General features: G+C 35.3%; 1 protein-coding gene across 1 annotated transcript in view; it reads right to left on the reverse strand.

The window, feature by feature from the left end:
• Positions 1 to 2,127: 2,127 nt before the first annotated feature.
• PDCD10 (programmed cell death 10) overlaps positions 2,128 to 22,751 on the reverse strand; it is a 48,353-nt gene continuing 27,729 nt past the window's right edge. The window contains exons 3-8 of the mRNA XM_010835195.1: positions 20,939 to 20,992; positions 14,019 to 14,136; positions 12,247 to 12,373; positions 6,855 to 6,933; positions 6,465 to 6,547; positions 2,128 to 3,263 (exon numbers count right to left, since the gene is read on the reverse strand). Of these exons, the coding sequence (XP_010833497.1) occupies positions 3,182 to 3,263; positions 6,465 to 6,547; positions 6,855 to 6,933; positions 12,247 to 12,373; positions 14,019 to 14,136; positions 20,939 to 20,992 (543 nt within the window). The 3' untranslated portion in view covers positions 2,128 to 3,181. The remainder of the gene's footprint in view (positions 3,264 to 6,464; positions 6,548 to 6,854; positions 6,934 to 12,246; positions 12,374 to 14,018; positions 14,137 to 20,938; positions 20,993 to 22,751) is intronic.

The raw sequence follows: 22,751 nt of genomic DNA on the forward strand, positions 1-22,751 counted from the left end.
AAGTCAGATTGAAATAGAAGGTCCTCATACTGATCAAATCTAAGACCATTTAAGTATCAAAATAAATAATGAATTATAAGCCATTGAAAAAATAGAAAACCAAAATAAGTTTAAAAATTCATGTGGGTAGATATGGATGAATAAGAGGGTGGAGAGAAAGGAAGGTTCATATTTAGACAGTAGAACAGTGTCAACGGGCATTGGGAAAATCACCATTTTGAAACCATCAAAGTAAAGACTGAATAAGCAAGAATCATCAACGGATACTAAATGCTGGGGGTAAAACACTGATGTTGCTACTTGGCTGCTAATCGTGTGCAGCTCTTTGCGACCCCATGGATTGTAGCCCGCCAGGCTCCTTGTCCATGTGATTTCCGAGGCAAGAATACTGGAGTGGATTAACATTTCCTTTTCCAGGGGATCTTCCCCACTCAGGGATCCAACCTGAGTCTCCTACACTGACAGACAGATTCTTTACCGCTTCCTCAGATCGCTTATCAAGTGCAAGATAAAAACAGTAACTATACATTTGAGAAATTGACCACCACCTTGACCGAGTGACCAAAATTACCATCAGTGAGGAGCAGATGGGTCACCTTATAGTATTCTGACCTAGAATGCATAAACTGAATCTAATCATGAGGAAACCCAAAATAAGGAATATTCTATTATAAAGCAAGGAGTGGGCAAGAGACAGAAGACTATATTTTTCAAAAACACAAGTAAACACCATGAAAGAAAAAAAGCCCATGGAAATGACCCAGGGTAAACTGACCCAGGAGTTTAAGAGAAAGAAAACACACAAATGACAAAATAAAAATGGTAAAATCTTAACAATAGGTCAATCTGGATAAAAGACGTGTTGATGTTCTTTGCACTATTGTTCCTCTTGCTAAGTTTTGGTAAATTTGCCATCAACTTGAAATTATTTCCATATGAAAAGTTAGTAACCAATTAGGAAGGCCTTACACTGGGATACCAACCTCATTTTGCCAAACAAGGTTATCACAATAATGCAATCGTGAAAAAACCCCAAACTACAATTATATCACTGTTTAAAAATACTGTGAGAAGGCATTTTAAACATCTAAAACATAGTTATGGTCTCAAATAAAAGGAGGCCTCTTTAAAATAAATTTAAGATTTATGAAAAAGACTTATCACAATGTCTTTTCTCATTTCTTGCTATGTCAGCTTGGTTAAGGAAACTGTAACTGAACACTGCATTTTAGGCAATGGATAAAGTACAGTTCAGTTGAAAGAGTGTGGAATCTGGAGACAAATGTTGAATTCAAGTCCTGGCTCTAGCAATTACCAGTTTTGTAGTTTTGTAACTGAAGCTCTCTTAGCCAGTTTCCTCAACTGCAAGGCAGATGACAAAGTCATAGGACTGCAAAGAGAATTATAAGAAATTGATGACTCTAGAAAAATGCTTGCTACAGAGGTGCTCAACAAACGTCTCCTTTCTTCCTTCCCTCGGGAGCCATGTTTCTGTTCTCTAGAGTTGTATCTGACTCCCTGACCCCAAAACACAAACCACTAGGATCGTGTAAGAAACTGAATTATCCTGAGACTAAATCTCCTTTCTGGAGGTAAATTTCATGAAAATGGAAAAAAAAAAAAAAATGGAGATACTGCATAGTAGAATAAAAAGATAAAAACCATTTAAAAAAAAAAAAAAGATGAGCTGAGGCATGACTGGTTAACAGGTGAGTTTTCTTAAGGAGGGAAAGAACAGGAAGACAGATAGTACTCGTTCATGTTAGAAAAGTCTGCTGCTCAAAGAAAAGAAAAGCAGTATTTCTTTTCTTCATATATTCACAAGTCTGTTTTGCAAATCACCATTCATCTGCTTCCAAGAGTGAAAAACAGCTTACGCCTAAAATACACAGTATTAAAATCACCAATTATACGTGTTTTACTAGCTAAGTATCACTGAAGAAAAAAAATCAGTATAATGTCTGTAAGTTATGATATTTCATTCAATCGTCTATCAGTTTTTTTGCTTTCTTCCACGTTTCCTGTTTACAGCTAAGTGGATGATTTCCTTTTGTATTGCTAATGACAGCAATTCTTTAAAAATCTATTTTCTAAAATGGGGAAATTTTAAAGAATAAATTGCATTATAGCAAAAAATTTATATTTTCAACAGAAATTAGTTTAACATTTAAAATCTTTATAAAAGATAAACAAATTCTGATTTTTTCCTTTATTTTATCATAATTGAAAAATGAAATCACTTAACATGAATACTTGATACATAATTTCCTTAGAATTTCTCTATGGTGAAACAAAACTGTACATATTTAAAGAGTGTATATAATATTATTAACACTCATGACAATTTCAGACCAACTAGCATTGGTATAGCTTCAAATTACTATTAGTTGTGGCTATTTATGGAAAAAAGGCGCAAAGCTTATTAGGGCCCAGCATACCAGAAAGACTTAAATCTTACATTGTCACAGAGCTCAAAAATGGCAGCAGAATGTGAAGACACTACACACTGCCATCTGCTTCTCGTAAGTCTCTTAAAACATAGGTTGGAAAAATACTCAGTACCTCAAATATAGTAACTAACAAAAATATCTCCATCAACTACTTTTTGCCCAGAGTGATTAAGGACAAAAAAATACGAATTCTTGTTGCTTTATTATCCGATAAACTGCTAATAAGCTCCCCTTAGAAGTTCTTTAGACATTACACCAAGTCGTCTTGGTCTTCTGATCATATATATATTCACATATATATATGCATTTTTTCAAGTAAAGAAATGTTTAACAGATGTAAACTATTTATTGAATATTTGCCACCAAATATTGTTAAATACATTATCTTGCAGCATATCGCTTTCAAGTTAAAATGTCAGAAACAAACACCAATATTTACAATTCTTTTAAGGAATGTTATATAATGACACATTAAGGCGTAAATTCTTTTGGCTTATAATTCTTAAAAGAATGATAATAGCAAAAGTGATGCAAAATCTTCAGTGTGAGATTATGATTAAGCTACATTTTACAAAAATATGGTGTAAGATGGCAATAATCCCATTCAACATCCTGGATTATTAAATCCCTTCAGGAGGGACTGATAATTTATACAGTCAAACTTTAAAATTTACAGATAAAGGCAGTCCAATACTGCCACTGAGAAGTACATCTCTTAACATATACAACTCTCAGGCCACAGTTTTGAAGGTCTGAAGTATCAAGTTGGTTTGATGAATTAGTCGGTTGGCACTTATGAACACATTTATTGCCCTGTTTCAAAAAAAAAAAAGAGTAAGTATTAATTTTATCCAAAAAATTAATCCTTTAAAAATATTTATACTTAAAATGCCCGACTAGCAGCAGCAATAAAATCTATTTAAGAACAACAACAACAACAAATGCAAGTTAGTACTGAGTAGCAACTTTTATCACAGCTTGGAAGTGTCCTGCATTATTGGAAACTATCTAGGAGTTACTGCCCCCTAGTGGTCCTGGCTGGCAATAAGGTGTTGGTGGGCTGCTAATGATGGGTGGTGCCTCAACAACCAGAATTCATTTTATACGTCAAACATGTAACTGGCCAAAGAGGAGGATTCGAACGTAGTCTCCAGCTGTGGTTTCACAGAAGTTATCAAAATAAGACCTGCTAAAATACCATATTCAGTCTCAAAATTTGTATATCAATGGGATGATACTTGGGAAAAGGTTCATTACTTTGAATCTGATTCATCCCTATCCTTACCTTCCTTCAAAAAAAATGGAATTACTTTTAGAATTAATATACTTTTAAAACAAAATAATCATGTGGTTTCAATATTTAAGAGTTGACAATGTGTAAAAGTATGTTCTTAAAAATTACTTCATTCTGAACCACATTTTCTATCAGCCCACCCTCATGTGATCTGGAGCACAGAGCTGATGCTAGTCCCCCTGCATGCCCTTATCAGTTTCTCAGGAGCATAAGCTTGTACAATCACCCCTTAGTATCAGAGAAGGACTGGTTCCAGGAGTCCCCTCAGAAACCAGAATCTGTGGATGCTCAAGTCCCTTATATATAATGGTGTAGTATTTGCAAATAACCTAGGCACATCCTCCAGTAATATCTCTAGATTACTTGTTATTCTTAATATAGTGTAAATGCAATGTAAATAGCTGAAGTACAATATAAATGCCATGAAACTTTCTGGAATTTCTTTCTCCAAAAATTTTCAACTGGTTGAATCCAGGGATTTGGAGTTTCCCAGGTGGCTCAGTGGTAAAGAACCCGCCTGCAATGCAGGAGACGCTGGCTTGATCTCTGGGTTGGGAAGATCACCTTCTCCTGGGGAGAAGGCTACCCACCCCAGCATTCTGGCTTGGGAAATCCCATGGACAGAGGAGCCTGGAGGGCTACAGTCCATGGGGGGCAAAAGAGTTGGACACTGAGCAACTAAACAATAACAAAGGGATTTGGAACCTACGGATAGGAAGGGCTGACAGTATCTTTATCTTAGGCATTCCTCAACAAAGGGGGCCTAGGAAAAATTAAATGAATCAATGCAAATTCATCCTCCTATTGAAAAATGGCTCAAAGATCAAGCTCTAATTAATAATTTTCAACTTTGAGGACACAGGGAGAAAACTTGTGGTATGTTATTCATATGCAAATAATGGTAAATTAAAGGAAGCTGCTGAATGGAGAAAAAGTAGTAGCAGGGAACCTGAATAATCCATATGCCTGTTTAAGCTGTTAAAAATAACTTTGGGACTAAGGACAAAGATTTTTAAAAACTGAACCCAAGTGATTCTACTGTACAAACAGGGATGAGAGTAAATAATTTCACATTAATCAAAGTTATGCTCTAAATGAATTTCTACCTTTTAATGTGCTTTTCCCATGTTGTTCTTAATTAATCAGTATCATAAATAATCTCCTTAATGCAAATTATTCTTTTGATGTGCTTTTTGGTTATTTGGACTTAGCAGAGGAGACCAAGGAAAAACAGGTGTAAGTTTATTTTCAGAACACACCTGCCAGCTTATTAAACTAAATCAACAAGGTACATTTTCCTTTACACAACCTGAATAGCAGTATTAAACAACACAAAATTATTAATAATATTTAGCTCAATATCTTTAATTTGTAATAAAATGGAAATATTTCAGTCTGTTTGAACTATTAAAAATGACTCTGAAAATCATTATACCATTCTAATGTATTTTATTACTTTTTAATATTACTACAATAATACTGTAATAGTTTGACATGGATATCAGGATCTTACAATGTCAGTGGTGGGACAGGATGTTAAAGCTCCCTGCCAACAATAGCTGAAATAATCACTGTTTATTCTTCTGCTTCAAGCACTGATAGAAAATGGTCTTGTCCACAAAATTCTATTTGAGATACAAAGAATTCTCTATAAAGTATGAGGTTGCAGAAGACATAGCCTTTGGATCAGTTTATACATTGTATGTACATGTGTATTATACATAAATCACATAGTATTTTTTGGTTTTCTAGAATGTTCTGTAGCTGAGTATATGTAGATTTTAAAATAATATCTAATTTACCTTTTTAGTATACTTTCTGTCTTACACAAAGCCTCTCTTCTACGACAGTGGATCACAACCTTTTGTGGCCCTTTAAAAACACATGAAGTACTTTTAAAAAACACCTGAGCCTGGGCCCACTCAAGCCAATGGAATCAGAAGCTCTGAAGGTGGGGTGTCAAGGCACTGGGATTTTAAAACACTGAATACAAGTGATTTTAATGTGCAAAAAGGATTGAGAACCACTGTTTTAACTATAGTACAACAGTTCTTAACAGACCTGTAGCATTCATATCATCTAGAAATTTCTTAGAAATGTTACTTCCTGGGCCCACCCTAGACCAACAGAATCAGAAACTCTGGGTAGGACCCAAAAACATTTTGTCTATAACAAGCCCTCCAGATGACCCTGAGGCTATTAAAGTTTGAGAATCACTGCTTCAGGGGTTGGTAAAGTAGCCCAGTAAGCCAAATCTCACTACTGTATGGCCTGAAAGTTAGGAATACTTTTACATTTTTAAACAGTAAAAATTTTAAAAAAATCAAAATAATATTATGAGACAGTTGAAAATTATTCAATTCAGTGTCTATAAAGTAAGTGTTTATTAGAACTCAGCCATAAAAATGCTCACTTGTTTCCGTATTGTCGACAGCTGCTTCTGCACTACGGCAGCAGAGGTGAAGTGCTATAGCTGCAACAAGCTCACCAAGTTAAAATACCTGCCATCTGGCCCTTTTCAGAAAAAGTCTGCAACTGCAGCTCCAGACTATAGTCATGGCTGGATTATCAAACACCCCCTTTCCATTTTTAATAGTCTATCTTAGTAGTTCACTTAAGTATTAATAATATAGTAAAAGAGTTAAATATATATGGTTTCAGTATTATAGAAAGCCACATAATTTTATAATTTTAAAAGGGGGATAAATGATAATACTTACTTGCCATCTTTAAAATAGGTTTTCAGAGTATCACTGAAACTTTTAGAGTACTTTACGAATTCTTTCTTTTGGTGTTCGAGTGCCTACAGACATCAAAAATAATAATAATAAAAAAATAAAAAACAAGTAAGAAAAGAGAAATAACACAAAGGCCAAAGTCAGAGACAGAAGATTACACAGAATTAAGAATACACCTTATATTATAGATAATCAGTTTTAGGAGTATTCACTTAAATACACATTTAACAGCACATTCAAATTCAAGGACAAATCCAGTCATTAATGATACAAAACCATTTTCAATAATTCAACAGTCTTATTATTCAATAAAACAACTAGATGTAAACCAACATCTGAGGTGGCAGCTTGTAAGGTTTCTACTAAACTTACCCTGCGGTTCTGGTATTGGTATTTCTTGAAGACATTGTTTACTGTATCAAGAAGTTCTTTTATTGCACTAGCTATATCCCTGTTGGGTGAGGAAAAAAAAGAATCTTCTTAAAATCAGTTTCATTTGAAAGAAGTCTCTATACACAGCTATGTTTAAGAATCACTATACTTAATTACCATATGAACACTGTATCAAGCCAAATATTTGACTGGCTGGTTAAGTGGGGGATTTAGCCTGTGTCCTCCTGTGATCCCAGCTACTTTTGCACTGCTGAGGAAATACTACACAACTAACATCACCTTCCCAAAACATTTTCATTTTATTTAGCATTACCTACTCAAATTTATAAGAGACCTCTGACTCTCATCTTTTCCTGTTATGACTTTTCCTTTCTCATGTAGGTGAATTTGAGCAACTGTATTATTCACTTTTGCCATCTCATGAACAACTATATGAAATTTTGCTATTACATGTAACTCATTCCTGTATTTAAAACACTTCAAATTATAGACCTGATAGCTTTGATGTTTAAACTATTTCCTCCTCAGATGTAGCTATTCTCCCTTAAGACACATTTATCTAGCCTCCTCTCTAACAACCACATATTCTCCTCTTTCAAATCTTTGCTGTCACTATTTTCCTTAGAAAATATATTTATATTTCTGGGAGAGACAAAATCAGAATATTCTTCTACCTTAACCTTTCCAACAATCATCCTTTGACTACACGTGCATCAGCATTTTTCTTCCCTTTCTAAAGAGAGAAGAAATCAATCATTCTCATTTGAGTTGACTTTTCTTCCTATCCCTGTATCATTTTTAAAAATTCTCATCTTTTCTATGTACGCCCTTTTCAATTTCCGTGTTCTAACTTCATAGCAATATTCTAGCAAACTGAACTTATTGTAATTCTGTATTCTCAAACAGCCTCTCAGTCTCTAAGGCAAATCTTCTCTTTTTCATATCCATTCTCTTAGCTGTTAACTGCTACAAATTTTGCTGTTCAAATGCAATGCAAGTGTAAGGAGATGAATTAGTAAAACATCAGTCTAGACTACCCAAAATACAACCTTTTATTACCTACCTTTTAATCACAAATGTCAGATTTTAGTTATTTCATACTTAAAACATTTCAGCTAAACTATTTAAAGAAAACCAAAAAGCTCCGTGTCCAGATTTTTCTGTGTGTTTCACAGTTTATTTTTAGTAAATAAGCATATGGAAATTCTAAAAATTACAAATATAAAAGCTTTTAGTATAAAAAAGCATTTTAGCTTATTCTGCAGTAGTAATGACCTTCTAATTCAATATTTCAATAAATATTTCCTTATTACCTCTTGTAAGTCACTCGTCGGTAACAGGCTGAAACATTAAAACATCAGATATTCAAAAAGGACAATAAGTTTACATAGAAATTATACCTGTCCACTCTTTTTTTTTTGACCTCTAGTAATAACAATTTTTAGTTACATTAACTGTTCCTTTATGTTTTCAGGAAAGCTGTATCCCTGTATTGCTGAGACAGGCATTAAGCCCCCTACTGCTTAATGACGGTGTCGTACAACCATCCTATTATGTGAGAAAAATGACAATTTCAACAAATTAAAAAATGTCCAATCTCTGGATATGGAAGATTCTTCAAACACCTGTGGGTTTGAAGTAAGCTTATTCAAAGGGAATACAATAAAGCAAATTACAGTAATCAGACAGCTGTTTATAAGACAACCATATTTTGTAGTGTACTTTATGGAATATTGGGAATCTGTACTTCAAAAGAGAAAAAAGCTCCCCACATGATTCTGCTGATGAACCAAGTTTGGAAACTACTGTTTGGGAACTCAGAACCTAACGTTGAGCTTTGATCCCCTATTTGCCACAGAGCTTTATAAAGACCAAGATTGTCCCTAGGCCTGGCCTTCTCTAAGATAATCTGCAGCAATTTATGTCAAATATTAGATGATCTGTGTGTACACAGAAATGCATCTTCATTTACAGCACTAAGGTTTGCGCCAGAGAAGGTAGTTAACAACCTGAGGGTCTGTGTCCTGAAGAGAAAATACCAGTACACACGCGCGCGCACACGCACACACAACTTCAGACAATTAAACAAATAAAAAACTGAGGAAAACCTGAGGGGTAAAACAATTGTAGTGCATCCCTGGGTTGGGAAGATCCCCTGGAGAAGTGCATGGCAACACACTCCAGTATTCTTGTCTGGAGAATCCCACGGACAGAGGAGCCTGTCACGCTACAGTCTATGGGGTCGCAAAGAGCTGGACACAACGGAGTGACTAAGCACATGCAGAGTTTGGAATTTATGAATTCTGCGATAAGAGACATATAGGATGGACAGAGTAGGAAGGAATTTTAGCAACTTGCATGTATTTCGTGGGACAACTTTGGGGAAACATATATACTGAAAAGGGCAAGAGGCATCAGAAGAAATGTAATACATCTTACAAAAAACTTGCATGGGACAGTAGAACTTCTGTCACCCAAATTTGTGTAATTATGTTTATACAAACATACTGCAGGAAGGAAATTCCTATGCTGTATGTTCAGTTTGGTCTAGACTGGACACCCCGGAAAAGCTATTTTGAGGCCATCATCAAAACCAACCCTTACAAACCCTCACCTATGAATATTCAAATATAGATAAGGGTAAAGAGTTAAATGCAGAGATTTCTGGACTATTAAATCCAGATTCCACTAGTTATCTATTAATTGGAAAGTATCCTAAGAACTAATTTTATAAAGTATTTGCATAAGCTCAAATGCAGTCAAACAGAAACATTAATCAAATCATTTTTCCTATTCAACTTCATAGAGGGAAAAAACAAATCTTATTGCACAATGCTTTATGTGCTGTGGTGCTAGATTCTGTGCTAGGCACTATGTATACATTTTCAATTAACAACCGTTACCCTCATCTTCACAGGCAGAAACTAGAGTCACAGAAGCTAAGCAACTTACCAAGGTCACAAAGCAAACTGTTAGCAAGTCAAACCTAGGTTTGCCGGTATATACAGATATTTGTCATCTGACAGGAGTTACTTTCTCACACAGCATTTTGTACAGTGCTAAGACAGTAAGTATTTGATATAGGTATATTGAGAAGTATTGTGAAAAGAATGAGAGAAGAGGATATTCACCTTAAGTATGAGAAAGTAAAATAAAAACTGCACAATTTGCTGTGCTTGAAGGATAAACTGTTTTTATTTCGGCTCAATTTTATCCACTAATTTGTCAAACAATTAACAGCAGTAACAATATATATCAAAATTTATCTATATGTGTCAGTGATACAAATAGCCACAGCCATCCATGCTAATACACACATGGTTAAATTTCAGTCTTAGAAACAATACATATTATCAACAAAATTTTCACGGCAAGTTATCCCTCTTAAAATGGATACAAAATAAATTTTAATTGCCAGTAATCTTAATTCAGTTGTGCGGAGCACATTCCAGAAAACAGAACTGAAATACTATTATTGCCCCATAAATGAGAGACAAGACCCTAATTCAGCCTCTGTCAATGACTAAGGACAAGGCTCAGAGACTCTTGACATCAACTTCCTTATGATTAAAGTGAGGCTGGTAATAAAGTAGTTTTCAAACTCTCTCTCTTTACAGTAACAATGGGTTTAGCAGAGATGAGTCCGGGAGTCCTTGAAGTGGAAAGAGGGTATCAAAATAGCAGGCTGAGGGTTCTGGGCATACCATCTCACTTCCAGCTTCAACCACAACACTATTTTCCCTCTTACCTACTGACATCCAATATACAGGATGTCCTTTACCAGGCCTCTTCCAAACAGCATAAACATTCTTTTTTTCAATCACTTGATTAGACTGACATTATGAATCTCTATGATTGGCAAGCACCAGAGAAGTCCTTGGAGTCAGTCTGCTTAAGTTCCAACCAGGTTATAGAGATGTAGCATATGATTATCGAAATAAATTATATTATTTAAAAATTCTAGAAATACGTGTTTAAACAGCTGTGTTTGAGATCACTGACAATTATCCTTTTATGGGCCAAACATGTTCACTTTACACAAAACTGAAAATAAAAATCTGTAATAAAAACTACTAAAGAAAGCTGAGGCTTGCCAATAAAAGTAAAAATATTTACCTTAAGGTCTTAGTCTCAGTGACATGGACTTTGACTAGTCAATGGAGTCTTTTGTACTTTCTGATACTCAATCAGAGGACCAAAAAGAACACAGTCATTCCTTGATAGCCGAGTTGGTACCTATTACCATCATTTTCTAAAATGGGTCACACTCCTCCCTCTATCCCAATACAATGTAGCCAATCAGCTAAAATATAATTTTGCTATGTGAATTACAAAGAACACTCTTCCTGTGAGATGTATGGTAATATTTATTATTCCAGGGGAGCCTCCTTCAGTTCTTGAAAGATATAATGTTATGTTGCAGCTTCTTCCAGAAAAAAATCTGTGCTAAATCCTTCCTTTCTAGCAATTTTTTACACAGTCTTGTTCCAGTAGTGCTTACCTGCTTTTTTAAACTTGTTTTAATTGGAAGATAATTGCTTTACAGCGCTGTGTTGGTTTCTGCCATACAACAACATGAATCAGCCACATGTAGACATTTGTCCCTACCCTCTTGAACCTCCCTCCCACTCCTTTCTAGCAATTTCTACTTGTTTCACAAAAGGTTGCACTGATAGTCCCACTAGTTATTCCCAGTTTTGTGTTCTACCCATTGAGGTGAAATAAAATTATCAGATTCTTTAGTTTAAAAATACTCATCTAGAAATTACGTTTGGAGTTCCCTTCTGACTCCTCCACCCTCTCACCCCTGAGAATGCCCCTGGGTGGAGGTGCTATGTCCCTGTTTGAGAAGAACACTTCTTGCTGCTGCCCATCAGCATGCTTCCTGGCTGAACTGAACTGTGTCAGCTCAATTTCTTTCACTCTACATCCCAAATACAAGGATTTTGGGAGGTTCACAATTTGGTCAGTATTAGAAAGTGTTATTTACAACTAAGAGTACACCATTGTGCTAATAACGTGAACTATTTCTGAAATAAAAAACAGTATTTGTATCCTTTGTTATCAATCTCTTCAACTACCCTCTTCACTTTAATCTGACATTTACATTCTTCCACTTATGAAGTTCAAACTGCATTCTAGTTTATGTACATTCCATTCTCTGCTTTTAAATGAAACATTCTAAAATATTTTACTATACTCAGAAGCCAGAGACAGTTTAGAAATTAATGAAAAATATGGTAATTTTCAAATTTTTAATTTCAAATTAATATTTCAACTTAAAATTAATGTCATACCACAGTAAAACATCTAAAATGAGTGGTCCTTTTGAAGTACTTAAAAAAGAAGAACCAAACAAGAAGCTGCTTACTTGATTGTCTGCAGAAACCTCACTCTGTCGTTGATCTCATCTGGGATCTTGCTGAGAATTTGTTTAAGTGCTCGTGCCTTTTCATTTAGGTCCTGGAATTCTGGCTCTGGTCGTTCAATCATATACTCTGATGAAATAAATACGTAGTAAAAAACATTATGCAACTTGCTGCCAAATTCAAGTCTAAGAATTTCCAATGTGTTGGTCAAGGAGGTGAGAGGGGAGATAAAAGGCTAGAAAACTAGGAAGAACAAGGTTGCAAAGCAGAATTAATTACAGTTTAACTCAGTTCAGTAGTTGTATTAGGGTCCCTCGAAGTAAAATATCAGAAGATAAAAAAATGAACATCTTCAATATGGGATAAATGGAAATTCCATGAAATCTTAGAAATAAATAAAATTTTAAAGGAAGGCTTAATCAAATTTTTCAGGCCTCTCAAGTTACATTTCACAAGGAACATTTGGTAAGTAATGACGTTTGTAACAAATACAATGGCAATATATATCTGCCAATGGTGAATATGAGTTTAATTAAAGAAACCTCTACATTCAACATACAACGGCTCATTACATCAAAACTCCAAACCTACTAAAGTCTTCAGCACATTCTTGAAATCTCACTTAAAACAAAAATACCACCATAGAAAGTCCAACATAAGGCTTGGTATCAAAAAACAGCAACTTTGGTAAGGAAGTTTAGTCAGATGCAGCAAAAGCAAAAACTTCACAACCAGATTCACCGTAGGCTTGGAAACATTACAACTCTACCAACTCATCAATACAACCTGGCCTGACAGGCTGCAGGTGCTCAATCCAGAATAATAATGAGGACTTTCTCATAATTTACAGAATCAGTTAAAACATCTATTTTTGTTCTCCCTTAATAAACATGAGATATTATACCTCTATGTTTTTCTAAATTACAGGGAAAATGACTACTAAATTTAAGTGAAACCCAGGGCTTTCTAGGTGGCTCAGTGCTAAAGAATCTGCCTGATAATGCAGGAAATGGGTTCGAACCCTGGGTCGGGAAGATCCCCTGGAGAAGGAGATGGCAACCCACTCCAGTATTCTTGCCTGGAGAATCCCACGGACAGAGGAGCCTGGTGGGCTACAGTCCATGGGGTTGCAGAACTGGACATGACTTAGTGACCAAGCACACAAACATTTCTAATCATTTTAAAAAGCAAAAATGTGAAAAGAGGCCAAAAGGATGATTAGTAATATTGTTCTCTCAAACCTACATTTGAATACAATATTGTAATTAGCCTCCAATTAAAATAAATAAATAAATAAAAAGCAGAGACATTACCTTGCCAACAACGACAACAAAAAAACCCCCCACAAACATGCTATACCAAAGTTTAAAAAGAAGAAACTCATTACTTTCAAACTGGTATCTACATAAACTCAACACAAAATAAAACCACCATGCCAAAGAGCTTGTCTCTTCATTAAACTAGAACTCATCAAACGTATTAATTACTAGGGGGAAAAATAAACCATGCAGCATAAACAAATGCTTTACTTCTAGTAACTCAATCTGACAAAAAATAAAAAGAACTACATTTCTATTTTATATGGGTTCGTACCTCCTGCGCCAACCCCCCATTTTCATTTCAAAATAATAATAACACTAACAGTAAGAGGGAAGGGAGGAGAAGGGAAAGGGGAGAGGAAGGGAGGAGAGAAGCCACTTTTATCAAATAAGAAAGATTTGGAGGAAGAGCTTTTCAATATCTGTAAGAAAACTAAACAAGACTTTCTGATTACCTTCTACATCATCAGCTGCCATTCGAAGAAGGGACTCTGTGAAGTTGACTTCTACACTTTTTTTCTCTAAAATTTTCATAATTATGTCTTGTGTGAGTCCCGGATTTTCTTTTTCAGCCTATAAGAAAGAGAAAGCTAGTTTTGAAATACAGAAACTGAATCAATATTTTAAAGCCAAAACCTAACCATTCAGAATCTCTTAGGACCTCCTTAAACTGATCAACTTAAAAATAAGGGCAGAAATCTTTGCAAAGCAAGCGTCGTGATGCCATTCACTTATGTATGGGGAGAGTTTGTGCATCCATAAATTACTACAGTCACGATCCAAACTTCCATCTGAACATAATGTATTTAACATTTCCTACTTCTCATTTATACTCTCTTGCAATCAAACTAATAACAAACATAGAAATGAAGAGTAAATATACGTACAGGATATATGTACATAAAGACAGTTTTTCAATTACCTTTTTCAAGAGTTTAAAAACACTGAAGATTTTTAGCTCTTTTTCATTAAGCAATATTTCAACTTGAAAATCAAACAGTAACTCATCTCACCAATTTTTTTCCTTCAGATTCTCTGCATTTAAATTAACAAACTTTCAGGAAAAACAACAACAAAAAAAACCAGGATTCATTTTGGAAGTTTTATTGAAGCTATATGATTCCTTAACTACATTCTCACACAATGATTTTCATTTCCTACTTTATTTTTGCAGCAAGAATATTATTTCCTTCACTAGCTTTCAGAAAACCATTAATCCTTTTACTACCTCCTGAGCTTGTTTCACTAATGAGCTTGCATTGATTCTGTTACTTAAATTCCCTAGGGCACTAAAATCTAGCCATTTCAAGATTGAACATAAAAAGTCCTGAGTTTACCAAAGTTAGTTTTCAAGATTTGGATTTTCCCTTGTAATTCTGCCCCATTTTACTATTTAAAAAAATTTTTGTAATCACACTCTGTTTCTTTTAGGATGCCTGCCAATTTTAATCATTATGCTGATGATTCCCTCTTTTTTTTTGCCCTGGTACTACATAGTAAATATGATCTATCAAATGGCAATTTATTTGCCTCCTGACGGACCAAGTTATGTTTAGCCTCTGCCTCCTCAGTTCTGGAACCACTGCAGTTTTAGCTTTCTTCAGCTCTTTACATTATAACATCTTGCTTCTTATTAGATTTCAAGTACCAAAAACTGAAAGGTTGTGGAATGAAAGCAGAAAAGAAAACACACATTTAGTTCAATCCTGGGATCATTTTAACTGTTGTCAAATGCTTACAGGAAAGTCATTTAGACAGATAATAAAGTATGTCCTAATGATTTCTTCTTTAAAATCTGTTTAATTTTCCCTCTCATGAATGTATTTAAGAATCTATTTTAATAAAAAGAGTTGTTGAAAGATAAGCTGTACAAAAAAGGCTTAAGATGGTGTCAACATTATTAATTTGGTAAACTGCCACAAAATAACATAGTTATTTGGTAAGAGTGAAACAAGCCAGTATTTGGTAAGAGTGGTTTATTTTCTCTGAGTAACATTAAATCTACCTACACAATGAATTATCTTAGAAAGTGGGGGATTTTCTATGTGCTTCCAGAGAATGTCAACAGAAAAATACAACTTCTTTGGTTAAGTTATAATAAAGTACGGAAAAAATAAAACGCTTCTGCAAGTCTGAGAAGAACGCTTTCAGTACCCAGTTCGTCTGGAGCCCTCACATGCCATAGCTGCAGCATTAGAGTCCTCACAGACATCCCTACTCTTTCTTAGTTCAGTGTTCTCAGTGCCAGAAGAAATACCGAAATACCTAACACTGCTGTGCAGTAAATAAAGTTCAAACAACTTTAGTAAGTACTTACGTCCCAACAACTCAGTAGCCTTTAAAAATCACATGAATTGAAAGAAAAATATTTTATTTATTCTTAAATAATCATGATTTATTTTATTAATGAGATGTGAGAACCTGTTGGGCACTGCACGATTTCTCAAATGTTATTCATTTCCTATTATACATTGATTTTCTTGTGAACTTGCTTTCTATCAACAGCAGTTTCACAAAGATATGACATCACTGAAAGGAATGCAGCCCAGTTGAAGATGTTGAAACTGCAAACTATCTCAAGCTAGTAGTTCACACAGTGTCAAGCTAATGTTGAAATCACTCTATTCCTTCAAATGTTTAAAATATCTCATGACCCCCTCTGAGTTTTCTGCGGGGTCCTGAGGTAGCTTGGCACATACTCTGGGAACAGTAGTTTAGCATCTTCTGGCTGACGTCCTAGTTATGCTACTTTTTATCTTAGAGGCCTCAAACACAACCAGTGACTCAACTGAAAAACCCTTATATCAGACACTGTACCTATACCTTCAAGTTTTCCTTCAGAATACAATCTTAAACTTTGTGCTATCCAACTTTTATGAAAAGCCAAGGGCAGAAATACCCTCTCTTGGGATCAATGATCCTTAACATTATCAGAAACCTCCCAGAGGGGAAAGCAGGATTGATATCATAAGAGATAATAATCACTAGTATCTTGGGAAAAATTATTTTTCTCCAAATAACAAAAATAGGTATTAAAGCTTGATAAATATCACTGGTGCTATGAACCAAGAACTGGAAACATGAAAATATAACTGGATATAAATACAGACATATGGCTAGGCATGGTTTTTTTCCAAGTAAATTAAAGTTTAAAAATCACAAAAATCTTAATGTTTTTAATGCATGCCCTCCTTTAAAATCATTTGAAATTTTTACCAAACAGAATACAGTAATTAAGAATAAATCAATGCAAAACTAATATACTTTCCTCCAAATAACTCTCACTATCCCTAATTAAAAATCAGTGCCATGCTGTTTACAACAGCTAGGACATGGAAGCAACCTAGATGTCCATTGGCAGACGAATGGATAAGAAATTTGTGGTACATATACACAATGGAATATTCAGTTCAGTTCAGTCACTCAGTCATGTCCAACTCTTTGTGACGTCATGGACTGCAGCATGCCAGGCCTCCCTGTCCATCACCAACTGCTGGAGTTGACTCAAACTCATGTGCATTGAGTCGGTGATGCCACCTAACAACCTCATCCTCTGTCGACCCCTTCTCCTCTTGCCTTCAATCTTTCCCAGAATCAGGGTCTTTTCAAATAAGTCAGTTCTTCACATCAGGTGGCCAAAGTACTGGAGTTTCAGATTCAGCATCAGTCCTTCCAATGAATAGTCAGAACTGATTTCCTTTAGGATGGACTAGTTGGATCTCCTTGCAGTCCAAGTGACTCTCAAGAGACTTCTCCAACACGAGAGTTCAAAAGCATCAATTTTTCAGCACTCAGCTTTCTTTATAGTCCAACTTTCACATCCATACACGACAACTATTGGAAAAACCATAGCTCTGACTAGATGGACCTTTGCGGGCAAAGTGATGTCTCTGTTTTTAATATGCTGTCTAGGTTGGTCATAACTTTTCTTCCAATCAGCAAGCATCTTTTAATTTCATGGCTGCAGTCAGTATCTACAGTGATTTTGGAGCCCCCAAAAATAAAGTCTGTCACTGTTTCCACTGTCTCCCCCATCTATCTGTCATGAAGTGATGGGACCAGATGCCATGATCATAGTTTTCTGAATGTTAGCTTTAAGCCAACTTTTTTACTCTCCTCTTTCACTTTCATCAAGAGGCTCTTTAGTTCTTCTTCACTTTCTGCCATAAGGATGGTGTCATCTGTATATCTGAAGTTATTGCTATTTCTCCCAGCAATCTTGATTCCAATTTGTTTCATCCAGTCCAGAATTTCTCATGATGTACTCTGCATGTAAGTTAAATAAGCAGGGTGACAATACACAGCCTTGACGTACTCCTTTCCCTATCTGGAACCAGTCTGTTGTTCCATGTCCAGTTCTAACTGTTGCTTCTTGATCTGCATATAGATTTCTCACGAGGCAGGTCGGGTGGTCTGGTATTTCATCTCTTGAAGACTTTTCAACAGTGTGTTGTGATCCACACAAAGGCTTTGGCATAGTCAATAAAGCAGAAGTAGATGTTTTTCTGGAATTCTTTCACTTTTCTGATGATCCCACATATGTTGGCAATTTGATCTCTGGTTCCTCTGCCTTTTCTAAATCCAGCTTGAACATCTGGAAGTTTGCGGTTCATGTACTTCTGAAGCCTGGCTTGGAGAATTGTGAGCATTACTTTGCTAGCATGAGATGAGTGCAATAGTGTGGTAGTTTGACATTCTCTGGCATTGCCTTTCTTTGGGACTGGAATGAAAACTGACCTTTTCCAGTCCTGTGGCCACTGCTGAGTTTTAGAAATTTGCTGGCATATTGAGTGCAGCACTTTCACAGCATCACCTTTTAGGATCTGAAATCGCTCAACTGGAATTCCATTACCTCCACTAGCTTTGTTCATAGTGATGGTTCCTAAGGCCCACTTGACTTCGCATTCAGGATGTCTGGCTCTAGGTGAGTGATCACACTGTCCTGAATGGAATACTACTCAGCATTACAAAGAACACATTTGAGTCAGTTCTAATGAGGTGGATAAAACTGGAGCCTATTATACAGAGTGAAATAAGTCAGAAAGAAAAACACAAATATAATATATTAACACATATATAAGGAATTTAGAAAGATGGTAATGACGACCCTATATGCAAGACAGCAAAAGAGACACAGATGTAAAAAACAGACTTTTGGACTCTGTGGGAGAAGGCAAGGGTGGAATGATTTGAGAGAATAGCACTGAAACATGTATATTACCATATGTGAAACAGATGACTAGTCCAAGTTCAATGCGTGAAATAGGGCACTCAAAGCTGGTGCACTGGGACAACCCAGAGAGAGAGGATGGGGAGGGAGGTGTGAGGGGGGTACAGGACGGGGGGACACAAGCACACCCATGGCTGGCTCACGTCAATGTATGGCAAAAACCACCATGACACTGTAAAGTAAATAGCCTCCAATTAAAATAAATTAAAAAAAAAAAAAAAAAGAATCGGTGCCATGAATAAAATTTATCCAGATCTATCATATTTAACCAGATTTATCATAACCACATACTTTAAACAGTTTGCTTTTTAATTATACTTTAGAGTTAAAATGTCAGCTTATATATAAGGATATTACAAGGAAAAGCTTAATAAAGTTCATTATTTTATGTCTTTTATGACTGTCAGTGGGTATATAATAAATACTTCAGAGTGAGTCGTCCTTATGAGGACACACAGGAGAAGTTTCTCTCTCTTCTTGGTATCAGAAAAGCCAAAAACCCTTTTGCCTTATCAATATTGTGGTGTGTAACAGATCACTTTTCCTTCTTTGGCCACAAAGATGATTAAAATAGTCCCTATGATGCCACCCTGACAACCAAATATACCATTCAAAATCACACTGATACTTAATGCAAAGAAGAAAATGAAAAACAAATAAACAACAAAAAACTCCACTAAGGATGGTGCTACTTCATTCATTCTCTTCATTAATCCAATGATTTGGCAGGATATATTTAAATAAAATTAGTATGCCTGTGTATACGGGCACTGCATTTAGAGTATTACATCAAAATAGTACTGATCAATACACAAAATGTAATTTCTAGTAGTGAAATAGATGTCTAACGGCATTATTTATGCTACCAGGTAAGCAAGGTATCAATAAGCTAACCTCTGCCATAAAAAGAAATCAAGCTGAATATTCACAGTTTCAACTCCAATGAGACTCAGCTATAAATTTATTCTAGATTTAAACATTAAAATACTTGAAATATAAGTTGTTTTAGCTACTGAAGGGAGAAAACACACAAAAAGTAAATAAAAATCAAAATTTTGGGTATCCTGATACGTATTTAGGTCTTCCCAGGTGGCGCTAGTAGTAAAGAACCTGCCTGCCAGTGAAGGAGATATAAGAGGATCAAACGTGGGTTGAATCCCTGGGTCGGGAAGATACCCTGGAGAAGGAAATGGCAACCCACTCCAGTATTTTTGCCTGGCGAATCCCATGGACAGAGTAGCCTGGCAGGCTACAGTTCATGGTATCACAAGAGTCAGACACAACTGAAGTGACTTGGGATGGATATGTATTCAGGATGAAATGGATTAAGTCTTATATGAAAGGCTGCATTCAGTAAGTGGAGTAGGGCTATCCAATAGAAATATTTGGTAGGAGCCTATCTGATTTAAAATTCTTAGTAGCCACATTAAAAAAATAGAAAAAACAAATGAAGTTATTTTAAGAGTACACCCAAAATATTATCATTTCAACATGCAATCAACATAATACATATTACTGAGTTGCTTATAAACCTGGAGTACAACTCAATTTGAACTTGCTATGTTTTAAATGCTCAACAGCAACATGTAAGCTAGGGATTATCAACTTAATATCTTCAGGGCAATGAAACAATAAGACAATGAAAAAGTTCACCCTGAGTGACTCAGCTGATCCTCAAAATATCCTTGATGTGATCAACACAGAGCTCTTATTTTCCCATTCAAAACACAGTTTTACACTTATGTTCTATAGTTAAAAACAGCATGAAGAAAATCTTTGGGTTTAACTTTATAAAAGTTTTGAATATGTCAAATAAAACAGAATTTTAAAATATACTCTAAAGCTAAAGAGAAAACATTCTGAAGAAGTCAGTTTAAAAGCACAAAGTGATGAACAGCTGAATGCTACTGAAAGAGCACTTGTTCCAATTCACTTTTTAGAAGTGTTTTAAGCTTTTAAAAGTGTAACACTAAAACAGGCACAAGATGACTGAAAAGGTTTTCACTAAACAGCAGAACAAAAACAAAAGAGAAAGGTACCCAAAAAGAAAGGTTAAAAAAATAAACTGACATTTATGACATGGTATTTAGATTTCTTTATAAGATACATTTTAACCACCACAATAATAAATTATCCGTGCCTCACCTTAATGAAAGCTGCTCTCAGTGTCTGAGCTGCGGACAGATTTACTCGTTCTAGCTGCAATAAAAATTTTAAATCATTAATATCAGTTTTCTGGAAAAAATACATTTCTGATACTGCATTTTAAAGTAATCACACTGATACACCCATCAATTAACAAATATAACTTGCTAAAGATTCTGAATCAACGTAATTCTTCAAATAGATGATCTAAAATTTTCATTAGAAAGGATGAAAAATTAAGGTATGTGTATTAGTCCCTTATTTATTCCTTTGGGGCTTCCTAGGTGGCGCTAGTGGCAAAGAACATGTCAACCAACACAGGAGACTTAAGAGATGCGGGTTTGATTCCTGAGTCAGGAGGATCTCCTGGAGGCACGCATGGCAACCCACTTCAGTATTCTTGTCTAGAGCATCCCATGGACAGAGGAGCCTCGTGGGCTAAAGTCCACAGGGTCTCAAAGAGTTGGACACAACTGAAGCGACTTAGCACACATCACCTTAAAGACTGATTTAAGATAAGCACAGAATTCAAAATAGTCTATGTCCCTAGTAGAAATAAACATATTCACTTAAATTTTTGAAAATGGGAGGATTCAAGATTAACTTTCAATGTTCAGTTAAAAAGAGATGGCAAATTATGTGTGTATCGACTATAAAATGACCAAAACAAAGAAAATATGTATTACTTAAGATTTTTTGTATTTACTACCTTACTCTTTTATTTTTTTAATTGGAGTACAGTTGGTTGACAGTATTGTGCCAATCTCTGCTGTACAGGAAAGTAACTTAGTTATACACATACATTCTATTTTTAATATTCTTTCCCATTACAGTTTATCCACTGCATATATAGATTACAATATATCCATTGTATATATGTACCACATCTTCTTTACCCATTCATCTGTTGATGGACATGTAGGCAGTCTCCATGACCTGGCTGCTGTGAATGGTGCTGCTATAAACACAGGGGTGATGCATCTTTTTGCATTATAGTTTTGTTCAGGTATATGCCCAGGAGTGGGGTTGCTGGATCATATGGCAATTTTTAGTTTTTTGAAGAACCTCTATACTGTTTTCCATGGTGGTTACAACAACTTACATTCCCACCAGCAGTACAGGGGGGTTCCCTTTTCTCCACACCCTCTCCAGCATTTTTATTTGTAGATACTTTAATGATGGCCATTCTGACTGGTGTTAAGTGGCACCTCACTGTAGTTTTGATTTGTATTTCTCTAATAATTAGTGATGTTGACATCTTTTCATGTTGCCTATTGGCTGTCTGTATGTCTTCTTTGGAGAACTGTCTATTAAGATCTTCTGACAGTTTTTCAATTGGGTTGTCTTTTTGTTGTTGAACTGTATAAGCTGTTTGTATATTTTGAAGATTAAGCCCCTGTCTGTAGCATCATTTGCAAATATTTTCTCCCATTCTGTAGGTTGGTTGTCTTTTCATTTTTTTATGGTTTCCCTTTGCTGTGCAAAAGCTTGTAAGTTAGATTAGGTCTCATTTATTTTTATTTCTAGTGCCTACTACCTAACTCTTTTAAAACTGCTTCTTCATCTCCTCAGTTAGGCATTAAACTAAGGTAAGTCTTTTTTTTAATTAATTAGAAAACAGTACTGATAAAAGGTTTGTTACTTAAATTGAAGACTGTGGGTCATCTGGATTTTACAGATGTTTATATCTGTCTTCTTTTTTTTTAATCAGAATTAAAAAAATGGCTACCAAAAGTCCTGAATTGAAAGTTTAACTCAAATGCTTTTAACTTTTATTATCAAATGTATAAGGATTATAATTCTGAAAGATAAA

Source organism: Bison bison, unplaced genomic scaffold (genome assembly GCF_000754665.1).
Source record: "Bison bison bison isolate TAMUID 2011002044 unplaced genomic scaffold, Bison_UMD1.0 scf7180017864040, whole genome shotgun sequence".
Classification (NCBI taxonomy): domain Eukaryota; kingdom Metazoa; phylum Chordata; class Mammalia; order Artiodactyla; family Bovidae; genus Bison; species Bison bison.